The sequence below is a fragment of the Hippocampus bargibanti genome, linkage group LG03 (assembly GCF_051943395.1).
Source record: "Hippocampus bargibanti isolate YZ-2025 linkage group LG03, ASM5194339v1, whole genome shotgun sequence".
Taxonomy (NCBI): Eukaryota; Metazoa; Chordata; class Actinopteri; order Syngnathiformes; family Syngnathidae; genus Hippocampus; species Hippocampus bargibanti.
In genome coordinates, this window is record NC_142736.1 from 17,662,095 (window position 1) to 17,685,130 (window position 23,036).

Sequence of the window (23,036 nt, forward strand, 5' to 3'; positions counted from 1 at the left end):
TATATATATATATATATATATATATATATATATATATATATATATATATATATATATATATATACAGTAAAGTCTCGTTATATCGATATTCTCGTGAGTCGGAAAAAATATCGATATAACCGGACTATCGATATATCCGATCCTGCGGCATGTAAATGTTCTCCTTGCGTTCATAGAAATAGTATCGTAATAAGCAGTACTATATATAACCGATATCGATATAACAAGACTTTACTGTATATATATATATATATATATATATACTGTCCAGGGGTGGCGGTGACAGACCTCTGCTAAGACCTCTGCTAAGATAGGTCCCTGCGCTAAGGTTGGGGAGTACACACAGTTCTTCAATTTGCTGCAAAACAAAAATATTGTACTGACTGATTATGATGTCCGACTAGTCTGATTGCCGCATTCGCTCTGGTATCAGAGCATGACAGCATGACGATGCCTATGTGGTAACGATCTAAGATGTCTGTTGGAAGCACGATCCAAATGAAACCTCACACCAGTGAAGGGTTTTGCAGTTTTATAAAATTTTTTCTTCTTTGCTTCTTTTACTCCCCTTTCAAACCATCCATTTTCCTTCTCTAAGATTTTAACCTCAAGATACTGCATGAGTGCATTGAAAATGAAAAGTTAAAGTGTGAGGCATTTAGATGTCCGTCCCTTGTATGAGAATTCAGAATCTTGAATTTATTGTAGTTTAATTAGATATCTGTCTTTCTGCACTGCGTGCAAGCAGGAAGTAGCCACTTTTTCAGCGTCAACGAGTATGCATCAAGGCCTCCGGCAACTCTACAGACCTGTCATTTTCCAACAGAAATGTCACTTTTATGGCCCAAATCGAAGCAATGGAAACAGGTCATCGTCATAGTTGGTGGATGGAGGCTTTGAGGATGTGACAAGGACGAAGGCTGCGGGGGTGGGATGTAGGGGTGTTGTTGTGGAGGGGGGTGGGGACGCCTTGCTAGAGGAGAGGTCACGAATTGACTTGTGAAAAAGTCTGAGACTTTAACACATTGATAACTGATGTAAGTCGCTTAGCATAATGGGGAGCACAAGTGAAACACCGGTCAAAGTCCTTTGAAAATGGCGGTTTGCTGTTCAATCTTGTCTTACTCATTTTGGCAAATACCAAATTTGACTCCATTTGAACTGAATTAAACAGCACCTTTAATTTTTAAGAGAACTACAGTGTTGAACCGTCTTTGTTTTAAATTGGTCAATAGTGCTCAGTGGTGGTTACCCATAGAATGGACAACTATACTTAAAAATGCTTTTGAAAATTTGGGGAAAAAAGAAATAGAACAAACGAAAGAGAAGGGAATAACAATGAAACAATTGAAAAAGTAGGAAAGGAAATAAGCTGTGATTTTCACATGTGCCTTTTGGTTTGAATCTTGAATCAGAATCAAGAAAGTAATGAGGAAGTACAATGAGGTGTGTTTTGAAATAATGAGAAGTAAATAACAAAAGAAAAAGAAGGTGGTCCTAAATCAACAAGAACGTAATTATATGTTGCACTACGACTGAATATTAACAGAATGTGAGTGCTTTTACGTGCGTGAGTGTGTGCGCGCGTATGTCTGCCCACGGCGATGCTCTAGAATGGATTGCGCTGAATATAAATCAGGTGACTGAACAGGCAGGGGCTTCTTCACAGACAAGCCCAGAAGATTGTCTCATGCCCACTCCAACATAACTGACACATACTCACGCATGCACGCATCCCACTTGGCGAGCAACACAACTGGCACTGTGGTCACAGACTGACTGACTGACTGACTGCCTCGCCTCTTTGGAGTGCTCATCTTAACTGTGCAAGGAAGGACTGCTTTTTGGGTGAAATCCACCGTGGTGCCTGTAAATATTTCCAAATTGGTAGACCGCTGATGCTGAGTTGTATGGGTGACACCAAGACAAAAGCAGCTGACACAGTAACCATGTGGATACCGATCCCCAGCATGACTCTTCCTCAGCGGCTGGTGCTATACGGGACTTGCACGCTGGCATTCTTAAACTTTGCGGGACTTATAATGCTTCTGATCCAGCAGAATCAACAACACGTCCTCCTGGAGCAGGCGAGAGCCAGAATGACCGAGGTTGAGAAGAGCTCAGTGGTGGAGTTTCTCCAGGAGGTGACCAGAGAACGAGCTCAGAGGAATGTGGGCAAACCACAGTATCAATATTCTAGAAACAAGAGGAGTGATGGGCTTGAGCTGGATGAGGGGCAGGAGAACACATCAGAGGTGATACAAGAGAAGGAGGTAAGGACCATGGATGAGGACCATGAGGGAGAGCCAGAGATGGAGAAGGAGTTTTACCATCTGGAAGATGTGGAGACCGACCAGCAGGAGGTCAGCCTGGAAGTCGGAGAGGAAACTGAGATGAAACCAAAGCACAATCGGAAACACAAGCACCGTCATAACCATCATTTCCACAAGCAAGACACGCAAGATGATATGATGATGATGCTCACTTATTCCATGGTGCCGGTGAGATGACAGACAAATAAATGGATGGGTGGCTGGATATTTAAATGGATGAACGCAAGCATGAATGTTTTTTATCTTCTGAAAAAACAACAACAACACAAATATTACTGCATCCTAATGAGTCTATTGTGAAACTGTCCTTCATATTTCTGTGTTTACATTATATTGCCACGCAGCCACCAAGTAGTACACACCACGAGGAGCAGCACATTGTCCATTGAATTGATGCAACAAAATGTGTTTGAACATTAACTTTAACTCTTGCAAGACGATGTGCAAAAATATGTCCACTCGAGTGCCAAAGTTGTTGTCATTTTCACTCAAGTTGTAGGACTCACTGAATATTGAGATGTACGACTACATATACATTCCATGCAGCGTAAGAAACCTTAGTCTCTCTTATTGCTTCAGAAAAAAAACAGTTAACTCTTAAGTGATATGTGTTTAGAGTTATCTGAGCTTGCAATGGGGCGGCTGTATAAAAGGCAAATGCTGCCCCTCGTGGGAGGAAAAAACACTGCCAGAGGTCTTACCAGCACTTTATTGGCACCCCCGCAAGATAAAACAAAACCCTAACAAATTCGGGAATCGGGCTTCGCGTCATGCTTTTTAATTCCCAAATAAATTTGGGAATGGCAGTGAATGAGTTAATTGTTTACTTTCAATTTCATTGTGTTATTAAGGTATGGTTTTATGAAGTACACAATGTTTTTTTGTAATTACAAACACATCACAAAAATGTGTGCTCTTCTTCGGGAGGTGAAGTTAGAACACATACGTGGGATTTTCATTCATGTCAATGATAACAAATATAGTGTTTTGAGCACAGGCAAAGCCAAAAATGTTATAGTTTGGTGGCCAAAGTGATACACCTCCTCAGTGAGGGGTGGTAGTGTTAGCGTTTTTTTTTTTGTTTGTTTTTTTTGGAACTTGAAATACAGAAAATGTAGCCCTTCAAATCCATCCATTTTAAAAATTGAATGGGGACAGCAGATGTTTTAATTCCACATTGATGACAAAAAGTGTCTTAAAATTATAAATAAAATTAAAATGCTCTTTTTTTCCCCAGATTAAATTGTTGGTCGACATTTGTAACAGCACCAAAGGAGTCTGCCTAGCTGGTACTGTCTAACCGACACGTGCATGTTTTATATTTACCCACATATTTTCTAATGTTCTTCAATTATCTCTCACAGGGCCCCCAGGACCACCTGGTATGTGAAATTCAATCTCGCCATGAGATTCTGCTTATTGTGTCTTGTCGTTTCAGTTCAGAGCCGACAAATTTTATGTGTTTTTGCAGGTTTGCCCGGTGCAGACGGCATGCCTGGCATGAACGGGACGGATGGCATTCCTGGACTGAATGGGCTTCCTGGGGCAGAGGGTAAACGAGGAAAAAAGGGTAAGATTGAGGTGGTAGTACATTTTACGAGGCCTGTTCACATTTCCCACAATTATTATGTCACTTTTCACTCACTTTTCATTGTTGCTCACACAAGCCATCAAAGTTAGCTGGAGAAGCTTTGACACGTTGAACCGGTCATGAGAATTTAGTGAACTTTCCAGTTCATTTTTAGAGTTGTGTTGAGCGCATATACACAGTCTTGGTTATCTCCCACAGGACTGCCTGGTGAAAAAGGAGAACCTGGGGAAAAGGGAGAGCAAGGAGAACAAGGCCCCCCCGGAGAGGATGGCCAACCAATCAATGATGTTATCATCAAGGGTGAGGCCCGACGCGCTGTTGTCACTCTGATAATAATGACCCCTGTGGCTTTCCTTTTTGTTCAGGCCCCCCTGGCCCTCCTGGACCCCCTGGACCTGCGGGGGCCCCTGGACCTCCAGGACCTAAGGGACCCCTGAGAACGAGGCACCATAGAGCCCACCTACAAGCGGCTCAGACCATGGGTGAGGGACAAGAGATTGAGGGGAAAAGAGGGGGGAAGGGGGTTAAACAGCTATTGGGAATTCAAAGTAACTTTTTAAAATTTTTCTCTTTCATGCCTTTCCCAGAATCCTTGTATTCAATTTCAAATGATGAGACCTTGTTTGTGAAGACAGCCGGGAAACTTCATGAGAAGGCACCTAAAATGGATGGTGTGTTCAAAAATTCATGACACAGTTACAACCAAAAGGGAGTCATGCAAAAGCATTTAAAAAAACTGTCTATCCAGTACAGACACACATTTTGTATTTTCCGTATTATAAGGTGCACCTAAAAGCTTCATTTTTTTCAAAAGCTGACCATGTGCCGGATAATCCGGTGCGCCTTATATATGGAATGAACTGATAATGTGAGCTTTCCATGTTTACAGTTGAACAAAGTTGGTCATGTTGTGAATACGGACGTTAAGCAATATGGCACATCCGAGTGTTACTATATTGTGATTGCACTGACGTTTGATTCACCGTAACAGCACCAGAATGTTTTTTACATGTTTACAGAATGGAGGAAAAAAATCCCCTCAATGCTGTGATATAAATGTCGCACTACATGATATACTTCGCTATTGTTAAAATATAAACTGTGTCACAAAAATACTACTTCTTCAACTCAGAGAAAATAAAATTGTTGTTTACTCATTTTGGAAGTGAATGGAGTTGTCAGAAAGGGACGTATATATATGGAAAACATGTAAAAATATGTCATTCATTGAAGGTGCTCATTATAGTGCACACGCACACACATTTACAATTAATTGGTTTTGGGAATTGTAATCTGCCAACTACTGGAAACGGTAATGGCCTAAAAAAGATGTCATTCCACTCCTACTTCTAACTTTCAATTTGTTTCCCCCTTAGAGTGCCTGATAAAGTCTCTGATCAACCCCAGAAATGTGACAAAGATGGAAAGCACATTTGGAACATGGATGAAGGACACTGCTGTGCTCAATGACGAACGCATATGGGTGGCGGAGCACTTTTCAGGTTTATTGACGGGCATCACGCTGTAGGACAGACACACTTTGAAGCAGGAATGAGATCTTTTTGCTGACAGGTCGTCTGCTGAGGGAGTATCAGAGTATTGCGGCGTTGCAATCCAACAGCAGTGATATTGTGAATGTTGGAAAATTCTACCAGGGGTGTGGTCACGCAGTGCACAGTGGCTTCTTCTACTATCAGATCGCTGGCACGTCCAGCATAGCCAGGTAAGCAAAATTCTGTTGTTGAAGTATGCTCTTTGTTTTTATTTGTAATAAAACTTGGGCATACGTAATATAACTTCATCCCATCTATGAGGTGTACTGTACACATACAAACTCTAAGCATTTATTTAGTTGTTGAATGCAAACAACTGGCGTATTGTGTGACAGATTAGACTTGGACACCAAGAAGCTCCTCACACTCGCTGTAGATGACGCTCTCTATCACAACCGTGCCTATCTGCTGCCTAATTCCAAGACCTACTTCAAAATGGCGGCGGATGAGAACGGCCTTTGGTTGATCTACGCCTCCAACTTGGACGAAAGCATCGTGGTGGCCCTACTGGATCAAAAGACTTTCTCCATCACCTCCGAGATAAACACCACCTATCCACGCACTAAGGCCGGCAACGCCTTCATCGCCTGTGGCGTTCTCTACGTCACGGACACCAAGGACGCCAGAGTCACTTTTGCATATGACCTGCTGAAGGGTAAACCGGTTAATGTAACCTTTGACCTGAGGCCTCCAGGTGGAGTGCTGTCAATGCTCTCCTACAGCCCCAAGGACAGACACTTGTATGTGTGGGACAACTACTATGTTAAACTCTACGTGGTCCACTTCATTTCTGATGAGTGATGACCTACTTACACTGATAATCAAATTCTAGATTATAAAAACAATATACGTATATACGTTGAAGTACATAGTTAGCTCTTAGAACCAAAATGTATGCAAACGGCAGTGACGTGTGGTCAGTGGAGGCAGGTGAGGCAGTGCCTCACCTGTCATCATGGAAAGCTGTCGTGGAAATATCAAATGAAAAAATAAATTAAACAGATAGATGTATTTAGTGATTTGTACTTTAAAGTTCTTGTACATTTAACTTCACCGTTTTTGGATTTTTTTTCAAAATCGCTGAATTTACCGTTCAAATACTAAGTAGAGACGAGTGGTGACGTCATTGATGACGTCAGTGCCTCACCAGCCATGAACCTCACCGCACGTCACTGGCAAACGGGTCAACCATCCCATGGTACACACTATACATAATGTGGCAGTGGCTTAAACATGCAGCGTACAGTGGATTAAACTGGAAATAAAAACAGTGGGGCTTTGAGATACGATGCATCACCGAGTAGATTTTTTTTTGCTTTAACTAGCAAACAAAAATTCCTTATATCCATACTAACAACAACAACAGCAACAACAAACACCATAGACGAGCATGCTTTTGTTGTGAAATGGTGGCGACAGCCACGATTAAAACACCATTTTGTCACTGGGTAATTTACTCTGAATTACGCCACAGCCGCCCAGTAGGACCAGCAAAGTGTAGCTCAGTTGACAGGGCGGTTATCCAGCGTCTTCATTTTCTGATGTTTGAATCTGGACAACTTTTGCTACTGGTTTTGCTCGGGACAACAGTAAGACCAATATAACCAGTGTGTGAAATAACGTCTGCTCGGAGGCCCGGGGCGTACAACTTTTACGTCGGGCGTACAACTTTCAAAACGTCACGTCCTAGGTGGCCGACAACTTCTTCAAGAAAAAAAAAAAAAAAAAAAAAACGATTACTATTTTCAAATCAAATGTTTGTTTTATTCAATAAAGCAAAAGCTACAAGCAAACCGTTACAATCCGTTCGTTTGGCAATTTGCATACTCAGCACGGCAGCCAATCAGAAGCCTGTTTCGTGCTTCGGACTATACCGTGACTGAAAAGTGTACTTGAGTTTTGAAAGCCGCTTAGAAAGAGGAGGCCACGTGGCTTTGAGCAGAAAACGTACCGCAAACATTGCATTGTGCACCATGATGACAAATGACAACTGGAGCCAAATCTTCAGCAAGGGTTATTTACCATAAATTAAGCCAGGGAGCATTTGTGGTAGGTACTTCCTTTATTTAAAAAAAAATACTTTATATTTCGCAACAATAGTTTTTATTTCTTTTTTATTTTTTTTGCGATTAGTCGTCTTATTGTGTTTCAAGTTGTGAAAAATGGGACAGGCAACTTTATGGCCGGGCAGGCAACTTTCCAGAGTTGTCTGCCCGGGGTCCGCTAACTTTTCAGTCATGAGTTTCAGACACTGATATAACGCTGTTACGTTGCTAGAAACGGGTGACACTGGCAACACTAGCATGAAATCACAACAAAAACACGCTGGTCTATGCAGTTTTAATTATGCATTTATTTATTCAAAGATGGGACGAGTGCTGTAGAAGACTGCTGTCAAACCAAACATAAAATAAAGACATACATAGTTTGTGTATTTAAACCAACCACATTTGCATAAATCTGCTGCACGTGAAATGATTATTGAGTGGAAATTGAGGACCAGGGACACCTCATGGATTTTTCACTCTCCCGGGATACAGGGGCGGTTACAAGGGGAGGGAGTCATTTATAAATCTAATTTAAAATACAGAGTAAAATGTTAGAGGAGATAAATTGGGGTAACACAGATTTCTGACGATGCTACAGCACCACTCAGTCGCGCTGCTCACGACAGATTCCCAAGATTGGCTTCATTGACTGATGAACTGTTTATTGTTGGCTAACTATTCCAATACTGCCACACATACATAACTTCCAGGTGAATTGATCCACCCCGCACAGACACACTCCCCAAATAGAGATATATACTAAAATAGTAAAAAAAATAAAAAAAATAATAGACCTATATGGTAAGGGAGCGTAGATTTGAGTGTGGTTATGTAATGAATTAAAAGCCATTTTTTTAAGTACAGTGCATTTGCATTGAAATTTTCACTATTATTTTGGGTAAAGTTGAATTAAATATGTACAATATATCATCATATCATACTTTAAGTGAAGTCTCCCACCCTTATAAAAGCAGCATTAAGGATAAACCTGTAGAATAATTTGCCATACGATAATATAGAATACACTCTTTAGAAATAAAACTCTGCCTCATTTTATCAACATTTAGTACTACTAGTTCCTATGTTTTAATGTTATTCGTGAAGTAGGCACTTGATATAAAACGTTCAAGAACCACATTATTAGAGAACAATTATGATTTGTGGAATTAGAAAAAAACGGGCTGTTATTGATAATCCATTCTCAATGTTTATTGATGTGTCATTCTGGAGTTCCTAACATATTTTCACAACTTCTATCAAACAAAATATCATTTATACCAACTTTTTTAAGTTATGAGATGATGTAAGATTTGTATGACTTTAGCGACACGAATGTGATCTCTTCATATCCTGTACATACCACGCCATAGTTAATTGGTGAAGAAGCTGAATTGGATTGGATTGGATATGCCTTTATTAGTCTCACAGTGGAGAAATTGAGGGACAGAAAAAAAATGACAACACTGCTAAATCATCAGATGAAATAAAAATAATTTATTCACTTTACAAAGGTAAATTTCACATCATGACCTGTTCTTTCTTTCTGGCATAAATGCCTTTGCAAGCACTTGCCCGTGATACTTGTTTGTGTTGCCGTGCATGCACACATATTTATACACACACCACACACCAGCAGGATCACCGGTAGAACATATACAATACATACTTAGGGCTGAAATATGGGACAGAAACATAAAATTTGTTTAATAAATAACTTTCATACACCGAAAAAAGCTACAACTAATTCAGCCGTTAGATAAACTAAAAAATAAAGAAATGCTTAATGTGTATTATATATATATATATATATATATAGTAAAGTCTCCTTATATCGATATTCTCGGGAGTCTGAAAAAATATCGATATAACCGGACTATCGATATATCCGATCCTGCGGCATGTAAATTTTGTCCTTGCGTTCATAGAAATAGTATCGTAATAAGCAGTACTATCGATATAACCGATATCGATATAACGAGACTTTATATATATATATATATATATATATATATATATATATATATATATATATATATATATATATATATATATATATATATATATATATGAGAAAGAAAGTGAGAGTGAGAGAGAGAGAGATTTAATTTTATACTTCTATGATTTATATCATAAAACTATTCAAACATTTGACTACTAGGCCAAAAAAAGCCAGACATTCATTTGTATTTAACAGTTTCTTCTTTCATAATCCATTTGAAATAAATCATTTTAGTGTCTCCACAATGTGAGTGCAAGTATCTATTTTATCTGGTTGAACAGTAAAAACAACCAGCAAGGTATCACACACACACACTTACAGACAAATAGACTTATGTTGCACATGTCCCAGTCAAGTCAGATACAGTAAAACCCCTTACATTCCTAAAATAAAAGGCATTTAGTTACAGTTTTCAACACAGGAATTGTCAACCAAACAAACATCGATAAATAATAAAATAAAAAGAAATCAACTTTTTGTGCAAAAAAATATCAGAAGTGGACCTATGTTTCCGCTGTGGGTGAATGATGATGTGTGGGGATGTCAGATGGATGAAAACATTGAAATCACAGTTACAAGAACAAAACATCATCTCCCCAACAGGAATGTTCAAGCAGTGATATTGCCCCACAAACAGGCAGTTGTGGGCAGGGGAGCGGGCACACAAAGCAGAGTCACTGTACATACACGCGCACACACACATATGCGCGGGCGCGTACGCATGCACACGCACGCGCACACATGCACACGCACACAAACAAGGCCAGACCAGGACAGGTCAGTGTCCGTGTAAGTTGGGGGCAGGGAAGCAATGCAGCATCGACTTTTCCATAGGGGCTGAGAAAAGCCAGACATAAAAGAGGGTGGAGTGGTGGGGAAAAAGAAAAGAAAATGCTCAGCTGATTCACACTTTGGATACCATTGACTTAATAACAAACCACAGTGCTGGTTACAGATGCTAAGAGAGTTCAGCTGTGGGCACAAAATGACAACAGGTACACACGTTTTAAAAGTTTTGCCAGAGTACTTTTACAGAGCACTATCAATAGACCTGTGATTGCACCGCGGAACGAGAACAGGACATGCATAGCTTCCCTATGGAAACGCTGGAAGAGTTCAATAAAAGAACAAGAAATCTAGCTTTAATATCAGGTATGTTATCTTATGCTTGAAACGTCTGCTTGTAGCTTTTGGGGGGAAAAAACACACGCACACACTTGCAGCTCCGTTTGTCACTCAGAGGTGGACTTACGGACACTTGAAAAGATGCCAAGGGGATGGCAAACCTTTGACCAGCTCACCTGTTAATCTTCGTGAGTGTTATATGAGTGTTTGCGATTTTTTTTCCCTTTCCCTTTATGAGTTCCTCTTTGGAAAATTACAGGGCATCCACCAAGCTGTTGGGGATGTTGTAGCGGTCTGGGAGGACCCTCATCTTCAGTGTGCCGTCCGCCCCACAGGTGAAGATGCGATTCCCGGGACGCGTTTCCACCTGCATGACGCCGGCACCGATGTTGCGGAAGATGGACTGTTTGGCATGCTCGCTGCCAAAGGAGTGCATGAGCCCGTGGCCAGCAAGCTTCCACACCTGGAGAAAGATGACCAAAAATTTGCTAGGGCTGCAACTAGCTATTTCTGTCTTCAGATACACAAGTTCAATTTTCATATGAATTGTTGCATTCATTGGGAAATATGTACATATTCACATCCCCACTGAATCATAAAGGGCCAATTGGTTTTGAAAATTAACATTTTAAATTTCAATTTCAATAGGGCATAACAGGACACGATTTGCCACTCGACTGTAGAAACATTGATGGGAATTCCAATACATCTCCCCCGACAAATAATTCCCCCTCTGACGGTGGTTTAAAATAGGTAAAGCCCAGGTACCAAATGTACACAGTACAGATGCTTTGTGTGTGTGTATAAATGCTTTGTGTGTGTGTATGCATAGTGTGGTCATTATACATTGTAAAATGTGCTTTTGGAGAGGAGTGTTGGTGTCTCACCTTCATATTGCCCTCTGCGGAGCCGGTAACAAAGAAGTCTTCAAAGGCGTCCAGGGCCAGCGCTTTGATAGCGGAGTCGTGGGCTTGGAAAGTGTGGAGCAGCTGCCTCTGGCGAATGTCAAACACACACACAAAGCCCTTTCTGCCTCCAGTGATCAGCAGCTGCTGTTTTGGAGCATACTGCAGCACGGTGGCCCCGTTCTCATGACATGGGAATGCTAAAGGGACAGAAAGAACCAAGTATAAATGTTGTTAGAGGAGGATTTAACATATGGGGGGAAATGCGTGGGGAATGATGGTTGGCTTTCTTACCATGGACCATGGTATTGCTGGGTGAAATTAGAGTGTCCCACAGGCAAACATTTCTGTGAAAACCCAAGATTAATCATGTCATTGTGTACAAAAAAGGGAAAGAGCGGTGCTGTTGAGACCAAGACTCCATGCTCACCTGTTATCATTGGACTGCCCAGCTGTGGCAATGAGGCTTGAGGACGTAATGAAGGCGAAATCACCACAGGTCTTTGTGTGGCACTGCCAACTCTGCCGGTGAGATCAAACACATTAGGATGTCAGCGCTTCTTTGATATAATGAGCTTTTCAGCATGTTTGCAAACAGTTTTGGGGACAGAGGAAAAATGGCGTTTATTTTATATATTGACTCACCCCCACTTACCCATTTTTAATATGCTTATACAGTGACATCTTAGCTGACGAACGCTTTAGCTCACAAACTTTTCGTTTTACAAACATTAAATTCGCGAGCAACTCGTTTTCGGCAGATGAACCAACCCACACAGCGCCACGGTGGCTGGCGAACTAGTTTTCTTCACCCCCTTTCTTTCAGTGCAGACGTGGTTTGTTATCGAGTGGAGTACTTTTGCTATTATGGGACTGAAAAATACCCCACTACAGGCTAGTGTTAAGCCTGAAAAGACATTAAAGAAAATTACAATCGAGCAGAAGAAGGAGGTCATTGAAAAACACGAACGAGGTGTGCATTTGTTTGACTTAGCGTCCCAGTACAAGTATGCTAAGTCGACCATTGCTACGTGTGGCTAAGGGTGTTTCTGTGTGGTCTTAGCAACGGTCTCAGGCAATAGAAGAGGTTAAAAAACTTCTGTTGATTTGGATTAATGAAAAGCAGCGAGCAGGGGACAGCGTGAGTGAGGGTATTCTCACTGACAAAGCACGGCAACTTCACTCGGATATCATCAAGAGGCAACTACATCAACGACCATCACAAAGGGAAATAAAACAACTTTATTATACAGTAGTTTATTTCTTTAATTACAACACAATAGCACATTTATTATACATAAAATAAGGAATATTTTGTGTAAATTTTAAGGCTTATTTAGTAGAAAATTATGTTTTAGGGGACTGGGAACGGATTATTCTCAGTTTTAATGGTTTCTTATGGGAAATTAATGTTCGGCAGCCGAACTTTTCGCCTTACCAATTAAGTTCATGAGCTGAGGAGTCACTGTATTTACATTTTATATATTTTGGTCTTCTACTTTCTAACGATGAAAAGGTTTGTTCAGCTGTCATCTGTACTTCTATCCCTTCATCAGCATTACGGATACCGGATACTGGAGGGGATACCGGAGGGAGTGGGCCAATGTGGCCAGTCGTTAGTCAGGAATGTAGGAACAATCGGTGGGGCTGCAAGGAGTGGTCCTCTGCTCCCCCCAACCTGAGAGTAGGGACCTATCATAGCAGTGTTCGGCGCCGCTACATCTGGACATTAGGGATATACAGGGCCGATATATATATATATATATATATATATATATATATATATATATATATAGGGCCGATACTACCAGTAAGACTTTAGTTCGCTGAAGAAGCATCTTGGATAAGAAGCGAAACGTCCGACACCTTCAAAAAAAGTACAAATGACGGCTGAAGAAACCTTTTCATCGATGGCCCACTCCTGTACGACTGAGAGCTTACACAGACGTTCTACCTTCTAACTTTTATAGTTTTGCTGCTGTAAAATTGGGAATTTCTATTTTGTGAGACAAATAAAGATAAAAAAAGATTAAAAAGAGAAAGCGCGGGGCATAGAAATGGCCAGCACAAAGCCTCAAGAGTTAGAAAGCAATTGGGCAGATGTCGAGGTGAACTCACCAGGTAAGGTTTGGGGTTAGAGGACGTCTGGTTGACTTGCCAGAGACTGAGGAATCCCTCTCCATCAGCAACTCCGCACTAGAGCAATAAGAGAAATTTCATCAGACAGACAAAACAGAAGGAATGAAGTCGCGCGTGAATGCGTATCCGGGTTGCGTGTACCTTGTTGCCCTGGGAGTTGAAATAGAGTCGAGTGACACGAGCGTTGCCTGCTTGTCTGAAGCAAATGAGCTGCTGGGGTCTGTTCCATTCAAACATTCTCACGCTGCCATCCTGGGCTCCCGTCATGTCTGAGATAAACGCAAACACAAATGCATGCATGCATATGAATTGTTGAATCAATATTAGGTACTTTTGGAATACCTGAATATTTCACACACCCGTGTTCATCTCTAAGGTTTTGTGTGTGTATGTGTGTGACACTGTGCTCATCTGCCCCTACACACCTTCCTAGCGCCTCAGGTCTGCTGACCAGACAAAATTAGAAGTACTAAAAACTAAACAGAGGCTAAGAGTGGATCAAGCCTTTTCCGTTGCTGGTCCTTCTCTCTGGAATGACCTCCCACTGAACATTCGGCAAGCCCCCTCCCTGCAGATCTTTAAAACCCGTCTCAAAACTGACCCGTAGTCTTTGGAATTTTACTCTGTATGACTCAGACTTGATCTTAGTTTTACTACTTGGTGCTTTCTACTGACTTTGTGACTAATGCATTGCTTTATTGTTGTGTATATGATAGTTGCTCCATGAACAACACTTTGTATGCAGCGTTGGCTTTTTGCTCTATAAATACAGTTGAGTTCTATTGTGAACTGTTCATAATTTCTTCTACCTTGTCAAAGGTCCCAGTTCCAGTCAAAAAAAGACATACTCAGATTCTGGAAGAACCATGCTTGAATAGAAGTAAATTGTTATTTTTCTTTGACGTGTTATGTTTGCACCAAAATAAAATGCTTCGGCTTTGCTATGGCACCATATAGTGGTTATTAGAAACTTTCTGAAAACCAAGAAAATACTGTTATTGTTTTTTTTTAAATAATACATTTTGAGGAGAGGGCATGCACAGAATGTTGCAACAGCACCATATGTGATGTTCCTTTGACTTTATGTCAAATAATGTACACAGGCCATCATTGGATTTAGCCAGTTTCATTGGATTTTGCCGGTATAACTCGAATCTCATTCAGTTGAGAGAACTCCAAGGCCAAACAGATAACTGTTTGTATCCTAGAGTATGTCCAATTCTAAGAGCTTATGTAATAATAAATAATAATAATACATTTAATTTACAAGCGCCTTTCTGAACACTCAAGGACACTTTACAACAAAGACAACACACAAAACAGTAAAATCATGCATAAAGCAATAAATAATAAAACAGCATAATAAATTAGACCATGTAAGCAAGTTTAAAGAGGTGGGTTTTCAGGTGAGATTTGAAAGTAGGAAGGGAGTCAATGTTGCGGATGTTGGGTGGAAGTGAGTTCCAGAGTTTAGGAGCGGAGCGGCTGAAAGCTCTGCACCCCATCGTTGTGAGACGGGCAGAGGGCGTGTAGAGGTGGAGGGAGGAAGAGGATCTGAGGGCCCGAGTAGGAACAGAGATTTGAATTAGGTCAGACAGATAGGGGGGGGCAAGGTTATGGATGGCTTTAAATGTAAACAGAAGTATCTTGAATTCAATACGGAGTTTAACAGGGAGCCAGTGGAGCTGTTGGAGGACAGGAGTGATGTGGTGAAATGAGGGGGTTTTTGTGATGATCCGGGCTGAGGAATTTTGGACTAGTTGGAGTTTATGGAGACATTTTTGATTGACCCCGAAAAGAAGTGAATTACAATAATCGATACGGGAGGTGACGAGACTGTGGACGAGGATGGCAGTGGTGTGAGGGGTGAGAGAGGGACGGCGACGATTGATATTGCGGAGGTGAAAATATGCAGACCGGGTTATGTTATTTATGTGGGAGTGAAAAGATAGTGTGCTATCAAGGATGACACCCAGGCTCTTAACCTGAAGGGCGGGGGACACGGTAGAATTGTCAATGGTGAGAGAGAAACTGTTTGCTTTGTGAAGGGTGGATTTTGTACCGACAAGGAGAAGTTCAGTTTTTTCGCTGTTTAGTTTGAGAAAGTTATGAGAAACCCAGGATTTGATTTCTGAGAGGCAAAGTGTAAGGGATGCAGGTGGAAGAGAGGCGTCGGGTTTACTGGAGAGGTAGAGCTGGGTGTCATCCGCGAAGCAGTGAAAATGAATTCCAAATTTGCGGAAGATATCACCAAGGGGAAGAAGGTATATAATAAAGAGAAGGGGCCCCAGGACAGAACCTTGGGGCACACCAGAAGACACAGGGGAGGACTGTGAAGTGAATGAGGTAATTTGGATAAACTGTGGTGGTTGACTGAGATTACAACACAGAGGCCATCATGATGCTGCACCAAGCAGGTACTGGAAAGTGGGTGGAATTTTATTTCTACTGTCTAAGGCTAGCTACGAAAGCATTGTGAAAACACAGTGAAAAAAGATACTTACAATACTGATATATGGGGTGGGACGTCATTCTCTTCACATTATTAAGATTCCGCTTCATGATCTGGAAAAAGGTGATTGACGAATCAATGCAAAATTATACAGGTTGAAACCTGCATCTTACAAGTTTTTTCCCCTCCCCATCTTGCAATCTGCATCATAGAGTACGGGTTTATCAACACGGTGGGAACAGGGAGAACCCAGGCCGCATGTAAGCGTGACGCAAAGCTGCACCTTGGGTACACGGCTGTGAGAGTGGCCGCTATCTGTGTCCATCTCAGCCATGCAAGCACACTCGATGCCTATATCAGCCGCCACAGACTCAGCAGGCCAGCTGTTTAGGCGACACAGCTGAGTTTTCCTCCACATTGATAAGAATTAAAAATACAAACTTCTCAGAAACAGTTCGCTGGCCAGAGATGAGTGGAACTGTATTTCTCTGAAGTTGATGCCATCTATGGAGAGCTGTTTGAAGCATTGATTCAATATTCTTGATTTCAATATACTACGTTCCATTCTCAAAATTCTGGGCAGTGGGTTAATGGCCACCTGACTTTATCTGATTTGTAAGAATTAAAAAAAACACTACTTCTGTCATTTTTGCCCCCCAGCATTCATTTAAACCTTATTTGTAAAGCACAGTGCTGCACTAGTAGTACTACTTTCCTATAGCATTGAATTGACCTTCGGACAGATGTCAATGATATCGATTAAATGGTTGGATATCCCCACCCATCTTTTTTGCGTAGTGTAAATCCATTCTGTAACATATTTAATGGAAAACACAAGGGTCTATGTTCTCGCTTGCCTCAGAGGTAAACTTAGATTCCCCCTGGTGGCAATGAGTGAGAACTCCCTATACATACATACCATTCTGGGTTTAAATTGCCTGTCCTGTGCAGAGTTTTCACAACCACATTATTTTCCGTGGTTTGTCTACATATGGCCTAGCCACCTTCCACAGTCCAAATATATGTCTAAGAGGTTCATTCTTACTTATCCATAATTGCGAATGTGAGTGCAAAGCTAACAAGGTTGGGACTTATAAACAACATTTTTTTTTTTGTGTGTGGATATGAGTGTGTGTGTAGGAGCATTTACCACACTGGCTCCCATGCTGGTCTGCCCACTGCCCAGCCACGGCATGGACGCAGAGACAGGGATCTGTGGTGGTGCAAAGGGACCAGAGCTGGCCTGAGCAATGTTGGTGTGAGATGATTTGTAGTCGACGTCGTCAGAGCTGTCGAAGCATTGCATACTTTTACAATTCTAACAAGATGTTTCGGAAAAAAGTGTTGATTTAAGTGATTTTAAGAAAGCATCAGGAGAAATCAAACCTGCGTGATTCTTTATCAAAGTCCTCTCCGATCCACGTGTAAGGTTGAACAGCCACCAGTGTTGACACATCCACTTCTTGGACATCATGGGTGGAGGCCAGCACTATTTCATTCGAGTTCGCCTGGGAAAGCATGTGAGCAGGTTGGAGAGCGTGACGGATGCAGGAGGAACCATGCAATTAAGGTTTTTCTCTCATTTCCAAGAAACAGTGTCAAAAGCAGGAGCACCAATTATTAAAAGTACTCTACATGAAGCCACTTATTTCAAGAGTCTCAATGGTTTGTGTTGAGGTTTTTTTCAGGCTTCTTTGAATCCGTTTTTGACAGATTTAAACATTTCAGGTACATATTATTCTTTTCAAATGTCAAATCCTTTATAAATTATTATATTGAACCATTGGCAGGTCCTGTTTTTTTGTGTTCTGTTTCAAAACTTGTGATTATAAACTAATACAGCCACAACCTATTCAGCACATTACAGTACTTCCACTTATCTCCATTGTCAAGAGCCGTCACAATTTATTGTGATATCCAAACAAATGTGTTCAATGAAGGCAGGATCAGTGATGATATATTTTCCCAATATAAACTAAGAAGAACCAACATTCACCCGGGATTACACATTTTACCTTATTGAGTGCAAATGCCATAATTATGTCAGACTCCTTGTGAATGATTTTTGCTTTGCCTCCTGGGTAGCCCAGATCTGCCTCCACCTGGATACACATCAAGAGAGCAGAAAAAAAGAAGGTTCAGCATTGGACATATTCAGGCCTTGTAACAGAAATGGTTAGTTGAGTAAGAAAGAAAGATGAAGAAACCTCTCACAGTTATAGCCATATTTTTTAAAAATAATTTGGAGCGACTGTATATTATGTGAAGTCAGCAGTAGAAGAGTTGAGTTCACAAGAAATGAGTAGTGCAAGAAAAATCTGACAAGATCAGATTTATCGTATATCAGAAGTGGACAGATAGTGAGAATTGGTTATCACAGTAAAATAAATCACAGCCCTGACAGTGAACATGCAAGTTAGTCAATATACTTTGTGTGCCTTGTGGGTTAGAAGAAAACTTCAATGCTGTTAAACCCAAACGAGTGGAAAACATAAGGAACATCTATCTGTTATTGGTCGGGATTGGATGTGAGGTTTGACAGTGGAAAGCATACACATCCCCGTCAGGCAAAAAGATTAGCCTCAACTAGACTGTATGCTTGAACAACTGTGGGGGTAGTCATCATCAAGCCAAGCTGGAGAGGAGACATGAATCACTATACTGTATATACAGGTAATATCCGATTTACGACCGGCGCGAGTTACGACCATCCGTACTTAGGACCACGACCGCCAGACTTTTTTTTTTTAATTCTTGGGTTGCCACGGCTACAGCCAGCAACGCGACAGAGACACAGGTCTGTGCATGATTTATTTAGCTCCAACACAACGCACTGGTCCTAAAAAGACGACCAGGAGAATAATCAAAAATAAAGAATACAAAAAACGACGAGTGGGGTGGGGAAATGTGAACCCCAACAATGGCGAGAAGCAACTCGCACACGGTGGTGCAGAAACGGAACAATCCCAAAAGGATTACTGTGTGTGTATGTGTGTGTGTGTGTGTGTGTGTGTGTGTGTGTGCGCGTGTGTGCGTGTGTGTGTGGGGAAGGGGGGCCGGATCGGCCCGAGCACCGAAGACAAAGTCCAGGGTAATACAAAGTACAACTACAAGTTGACAGCGTCCCATTTTCGTACCCGCTGTCCTGAAGAAGGAAGCGGGGAGGCGTGGCCCCGCCCCCAGCATGACAGCACAGCAATCGGGAGGGGGTGTTCACCGTCGCCACCTCTTTGAGACAGGTGACTTCTTCTGGCTTCTCCGTTCGCAGGGAGAGCGATTTTTGGACAGCTGTTTTTTTTGGAGAGCTCGCATGTGTGGGAAGCCGTGTTGAAAGCGTGTGCGCCGACAGTCATAAAGACGAATAATACGAAATATAAAATAATTAAAATGACACTAAAAGTTATAAGATTTATAATTGAACTGTAAACATTTTGGTATATAATAGTATTCAATCGAAAACGTTGCTTAAATACAACAGATTGACATCATATACTATCCTGTAATATAGGAGATGCCAGGGTGTCGTCATTTGTTCTGATCACGTTCTCGCGTCAGCCACTTTGAATGCTTTTCAATTTACGGCCGTTTGACTTGCGACGGTTTTGTTGGAACGGAACCGGGTCGCAACTCGGATGTTACCTGTATATATATATATTGCTCCTTCAAGCTTTGCCAAGAAGTGACTATGCCAAACAGTTGGGACAGACGAAGCCAGCCTGGCGATACTAGGTTACACTACCTTGTAGAGACTGCGAGCTCCAGCTACGCAGTTTGGCCTGACATGGTCCACATGATTCTCTACAGACTACACCACACACCAACACAACACAACACAAACCAGGACAACACAAAAACCGCATGCACACACAAAATAAAACACGGAATAAAAAATGAAAATCCAAAAGGGATGACACGATTTGAAATGTATACAATACTGTATAGTCTAAATGCATTTTATGATAAGGTCACCTGATCAACATGCAAATAGTGTGGACTGTCAAAGACTTATATGGTAGTTTTATGTGTACCTGAGTAACCACACAGTCATGAACAGTTCTAGATAACACAAATGTTACTGTCACATACTTGAAAATATCTCAGGAGTCAATATCAACACATACATGTTCAGGGCCTGAAGTACTTGAGGTCTAATAATTGCCCAGACAAAATGGATGTGGAAACTGATTTACTGTTGCACCCCAGAATTGAGTCTACTGGAAGCCAAAAAAATGGTACCGTCGTTCATTTTGCGCCTTCTGTGAAGAGTATATGCAAATAGAATATATACCAACACCTCCACCAGGATAGTTTGTATGGCCCAATGATCCAAGGGACTACGTTGTCTGGCACTTAAAGCCCCAAGGTCAGCAGGGCAAATTTTTCTTAAGTGAGGGACCAGACAAAGACCCCCACAAAAACACTTATATGGACGGCCATAAGCAGACCTAATTTTCATTTGCAGATGCCTCTCAGGAGCCAAGCCAGGTGGTAGGTAGGATTTGTCTAAACGATATTTCACCCATTTTATACTTTTTTCCCTTATATTTCATGTAGAATTACAACAAAACAAAATAAATACATGTATTGGAAAAGCAGGTAGACGACTGACCTCACTCTGCTTCCTTTTCTTGGTAAAGATGTAACGAATTAAGGTTTCCTGAAGAACTTCCTGTTTGACCAAGAAATGCCACAGGCGGCGAGCTGGAAAGGACTGGTGATTTTTTGTCCTGACAGACATGAACATTTAAACACATTAGAATTTATTATTTTAAAGATTTCCCCAATATTATCATATCAATATTATATAACATGTTGCGAAAGACATTGTGACACCCTTGGGTTAGTGGAAAAGGGTGCATATTGGGACACAGCCATATCAACACATCTTAAAAACCACCATGCAAATAGAAAAACCTTTTGCTGATTTATAAACAATTTTTCAAAATTTATGTGTTTTCATTAATTGGACAATTTGCATTTTGCACGACTTTGAGAGTAAATACGTAATTGATCTAAATCTCACTTGAAAGGAGTGTTGTCTGCCTCCAGCATGGCCTTGTGACGCAGGATGGCAGGACCGCCCCCAGCACTGAGGTCAGTAGGATAAGTGTTAATGTAGTTGGGTGGCGGACCATCAAATTTGTTCATGGTCTCCAGTAAAATATGTTCCCAGTTCTCAAGAGTCTTCAACACAGCATTTGTGAAAGGTGAGGTGACTGGCAAGTCTGTAGCAGAAAAAAGAACACAAAATATTCCAATTTATTTAGCTGGATATATTACAGTTCATTGGAGAGTAACCAAAAGAGGATGAGTATATTTGTACCTGTAAATTCAAGCCCAGTGATAGGGAGAAAGTTCTTAATGCAGTGATGAAAGAGTTTCACCATGACCAAGCGGATCAGAGCCCAGCTAAGGTTGAAAAAGTGACAGCACACAGGATTGTTAAAACCAAATGCAGATTCCCAAAAGATGGGCTCGGAAAGAAGTACAGCCTACCTGTATGAGTTTGGGTCAGAGTGCTCAGTCATCTGCGTGTTGGAAAGGAATGCGTCATCGTCATCCTCATTATCTTCTGCTCCACTTTCATCCGAGTCACACAAGGCATTGCTCTCTGACGATGGCAAGAAGGGCTGAGATGGCCAAATAAATGGGGGTGGGAGGCAACACAATCAGCAGTTTAAAATAGCACATTTCATTCATTAAAATGGAAATTACAATGTAAACTTTTTGCTTCATTTTACTGTCAAGTATCTTGCGATGTCAACAATTACATTTTATTGATTGATTCAATCACGTTCAATGAATTGATATAACTGTTATAATTGCAATTAATGCCTTACTTTGGCTACAAAATAGTCCCACATGCTCAGCTCTGGGGGAATAAATTTCTCCCTGTAAGTGGGTCTCTCTGTGGGCAGCGGTGGTGGGGCGGCTTGCGTCTCCTTCACAGGGCGACCAGGTACCAGCATCCTCATATTAAATCTGCGCCTGTATCGGTCACCATCCTCAGCTGGGGGCTGGGGGTGCACCACTGATGGAAAGACAACCAGACAACATCTTTCAGATTTGAATTAAATTTGCTCCAGACGGCAAAATGCAGGATTGGGAGGCTCTGAGACTTTGTAGCACTGCACTGGCAAAATATCTAGAAATACACCAGGATGTAGTGAAATGCATCAAGAGCCAGAAAAGTGCAAGTGTACTCATCCAATTGACAAGATGTAATTTGTGCAAAAATGCACTGGACATACATTCAGAACACATATACGTGGATAAACACACACCTGCACTATTATCCTGCAGGAGTATCACAGCTATTGCACCAGACAAAACAAGACACAACACAAAACAGAGTTGACGGAGCAGTTAGACTCACAAATATAACACACACATTCTTGTATTAGTGAAAGTAATGCAGTTTATCCCAAATATATAGACAGAACCAATAAATGAGGGTTGGGATTTTGTTGAGGAGCTCAAATAATAATGACAACGTTCTATCAGTTTTCTGAGGTGTACCATGTGAAGTGTGTGTGGCTACTTATTTGCAAAGTGGCATTAACTGTGCTACAAAGGTCAGGATTAAATGATTTATTAAAATGATTCCCGGGAGTCAGTTGGGTTTTAGGAGCGCCTTCATTTTACCTTTGTTCTTCAAACGCTCGTCTTCATTTGCTGCTATCTCTCACTTTTAGTTTAAATGCCAATCTGTATCTTCTCCTCCACAGAATAAAGTCATAGCATTGTCCAGTATGAATTTCAGGCAACTGGTTTAATATACTGCGACCGAGTGAGTCCGTCTGAAATGAAATCCCGAGTTCTAAATACGTTCAAACTACTGGCGCGCACACCACCATACACTGTTACCATCAAACGAACACTCTTGAATAA

At 41.2% G+C, this 23,036-nt stretch overlaps 2 protein-coding genes across 7 annotated transcripts in view; one reads left to right on the forward strand and one right to left on the reverse strand.

The window, feature by feature from the left end:
- The first annotated feature begins 1,691 nt into the window (after window positions 1-1,691).
- Window positions 1,692-9,531, forward strand: gldn (gliomedin). Its single transcript, XM_088992350.1, has 10 exons — window positions 1,692-2,501; window positions 3,571-3,622; window positions 3,698-3,715; window positions 3,805-3,903; window positions 4,123-4,224; window positions 4,290-4,406; window positions 4,512-4,595; window positions 5,301-5,426; window positions 5,497-5,647; window positions 5,813-9,531. Exons 1-10 carry the CDS (start codon window positions 1,899-1,901, stop codon window positions 6,276-6,278), a joined length of 1,818 nt encoding a protein of 605 aa, XP_088848476.1. The 5' UTR covers window positions 1,692-1,898; the 3' UTR covers window positions 6,279-9,531.
- A 38-nt stretch (window positions 9,532-9,569) lies between these two features.
- The window catches only part of dmxl2 (Dmx like 2), a 50,382-nt gene continuing 36,915 nt past the window's right edge, over window positions 9,570-23,036 (reverse strand). For 5 of the 6 annotated variants that reach the window (XM_088992353.1, XM_088992354.1, XM_088992351.1 and 2 more), the window contains 16 exons: window positions 21,986-22,176; window positions 21,642-21,775; window positions 21,469-21,554; window positions 21,169-21,370; window positions 20,755-20,872; window positions 19,885-19,950; window positions 18,161-18,247; window positions 17,532-17,653; window positions 17,296-17,434; window positions 16,198-16,258; window positions 13,835-13,962; window positions 13,673-13,750; window positions 11,985-12,076; window positions 11,849-11,901; window positions 11,537-11,754; window positions 9,570-11,112 (listed from right to left, as the gene is read on the reverse strand). In XM_088992353.1, the coding sequence (XP_088848479.1) occupies window positions 10,903-11,112; window positions 11,537-11,754; window positions 11,849-11,901; window positions 11,985-12,076; window positions 13,673-13,750; window positions 13,835-13,962; window positions 16,198-16,258; window positions 17,296-17,434; window positions 17,532-17,653; window positions 18,161-18,247; window positions 19,885-19,950; window positions 20,755-20,872; window positions 21,169-21,370; window positions 21,469-21,554; window positions 21,642-21,775; window positions 21,986-22,176 (1,985 nt within the window). In that variant the 3' untranslated portion in view covers window positions 9,570-10,902. The remainder of the gene's footprint in view (window positions 11,113-11,536; window positions 11,755-11,848; window positions 11,902-11,984; window positions 12,077-13,672; window positions 13,751-13,834; window positions 13,963-16,197; window positions 16,259-17,295; window positions 17,435-17,531; window positions 17,654-18,160; window positions 18,248-19,884; window positions 19,951-20,754; window positions 20,873-21,168; window positions 21,371-21,468; window positions 21,555-21,641; window positions 21,776-21,985; window positions 22,177-23,036) is intronic. The other variant, XM_088992355.1, reaches the window with a different exon arrangement.

Bases quoted from the DNA above. Each gene is read 5' to 3' on its own strand.
- gldn (XM_088992350.1), top strand. From the start codon at position 1,899: ATGCTGAGTTGTATGGGTGACACCAAGACAAAAGCAGCTGACACAGTA. The intron at 3,904-4,122 runs GTAAGATTGAGG...TATCTCCCACAG, and splicing joins GGGTAAACGAGGAAAAAAGG to GACTGCCTGGTGAAAAAGGA. The intron at 5,648-5,812 runs GTAAGCAAAATT...ATTGTGTGACAG, and splicing joins GGCACGTCCAGCATAGCCAG to ATTAGACTTGGACACCAAGA.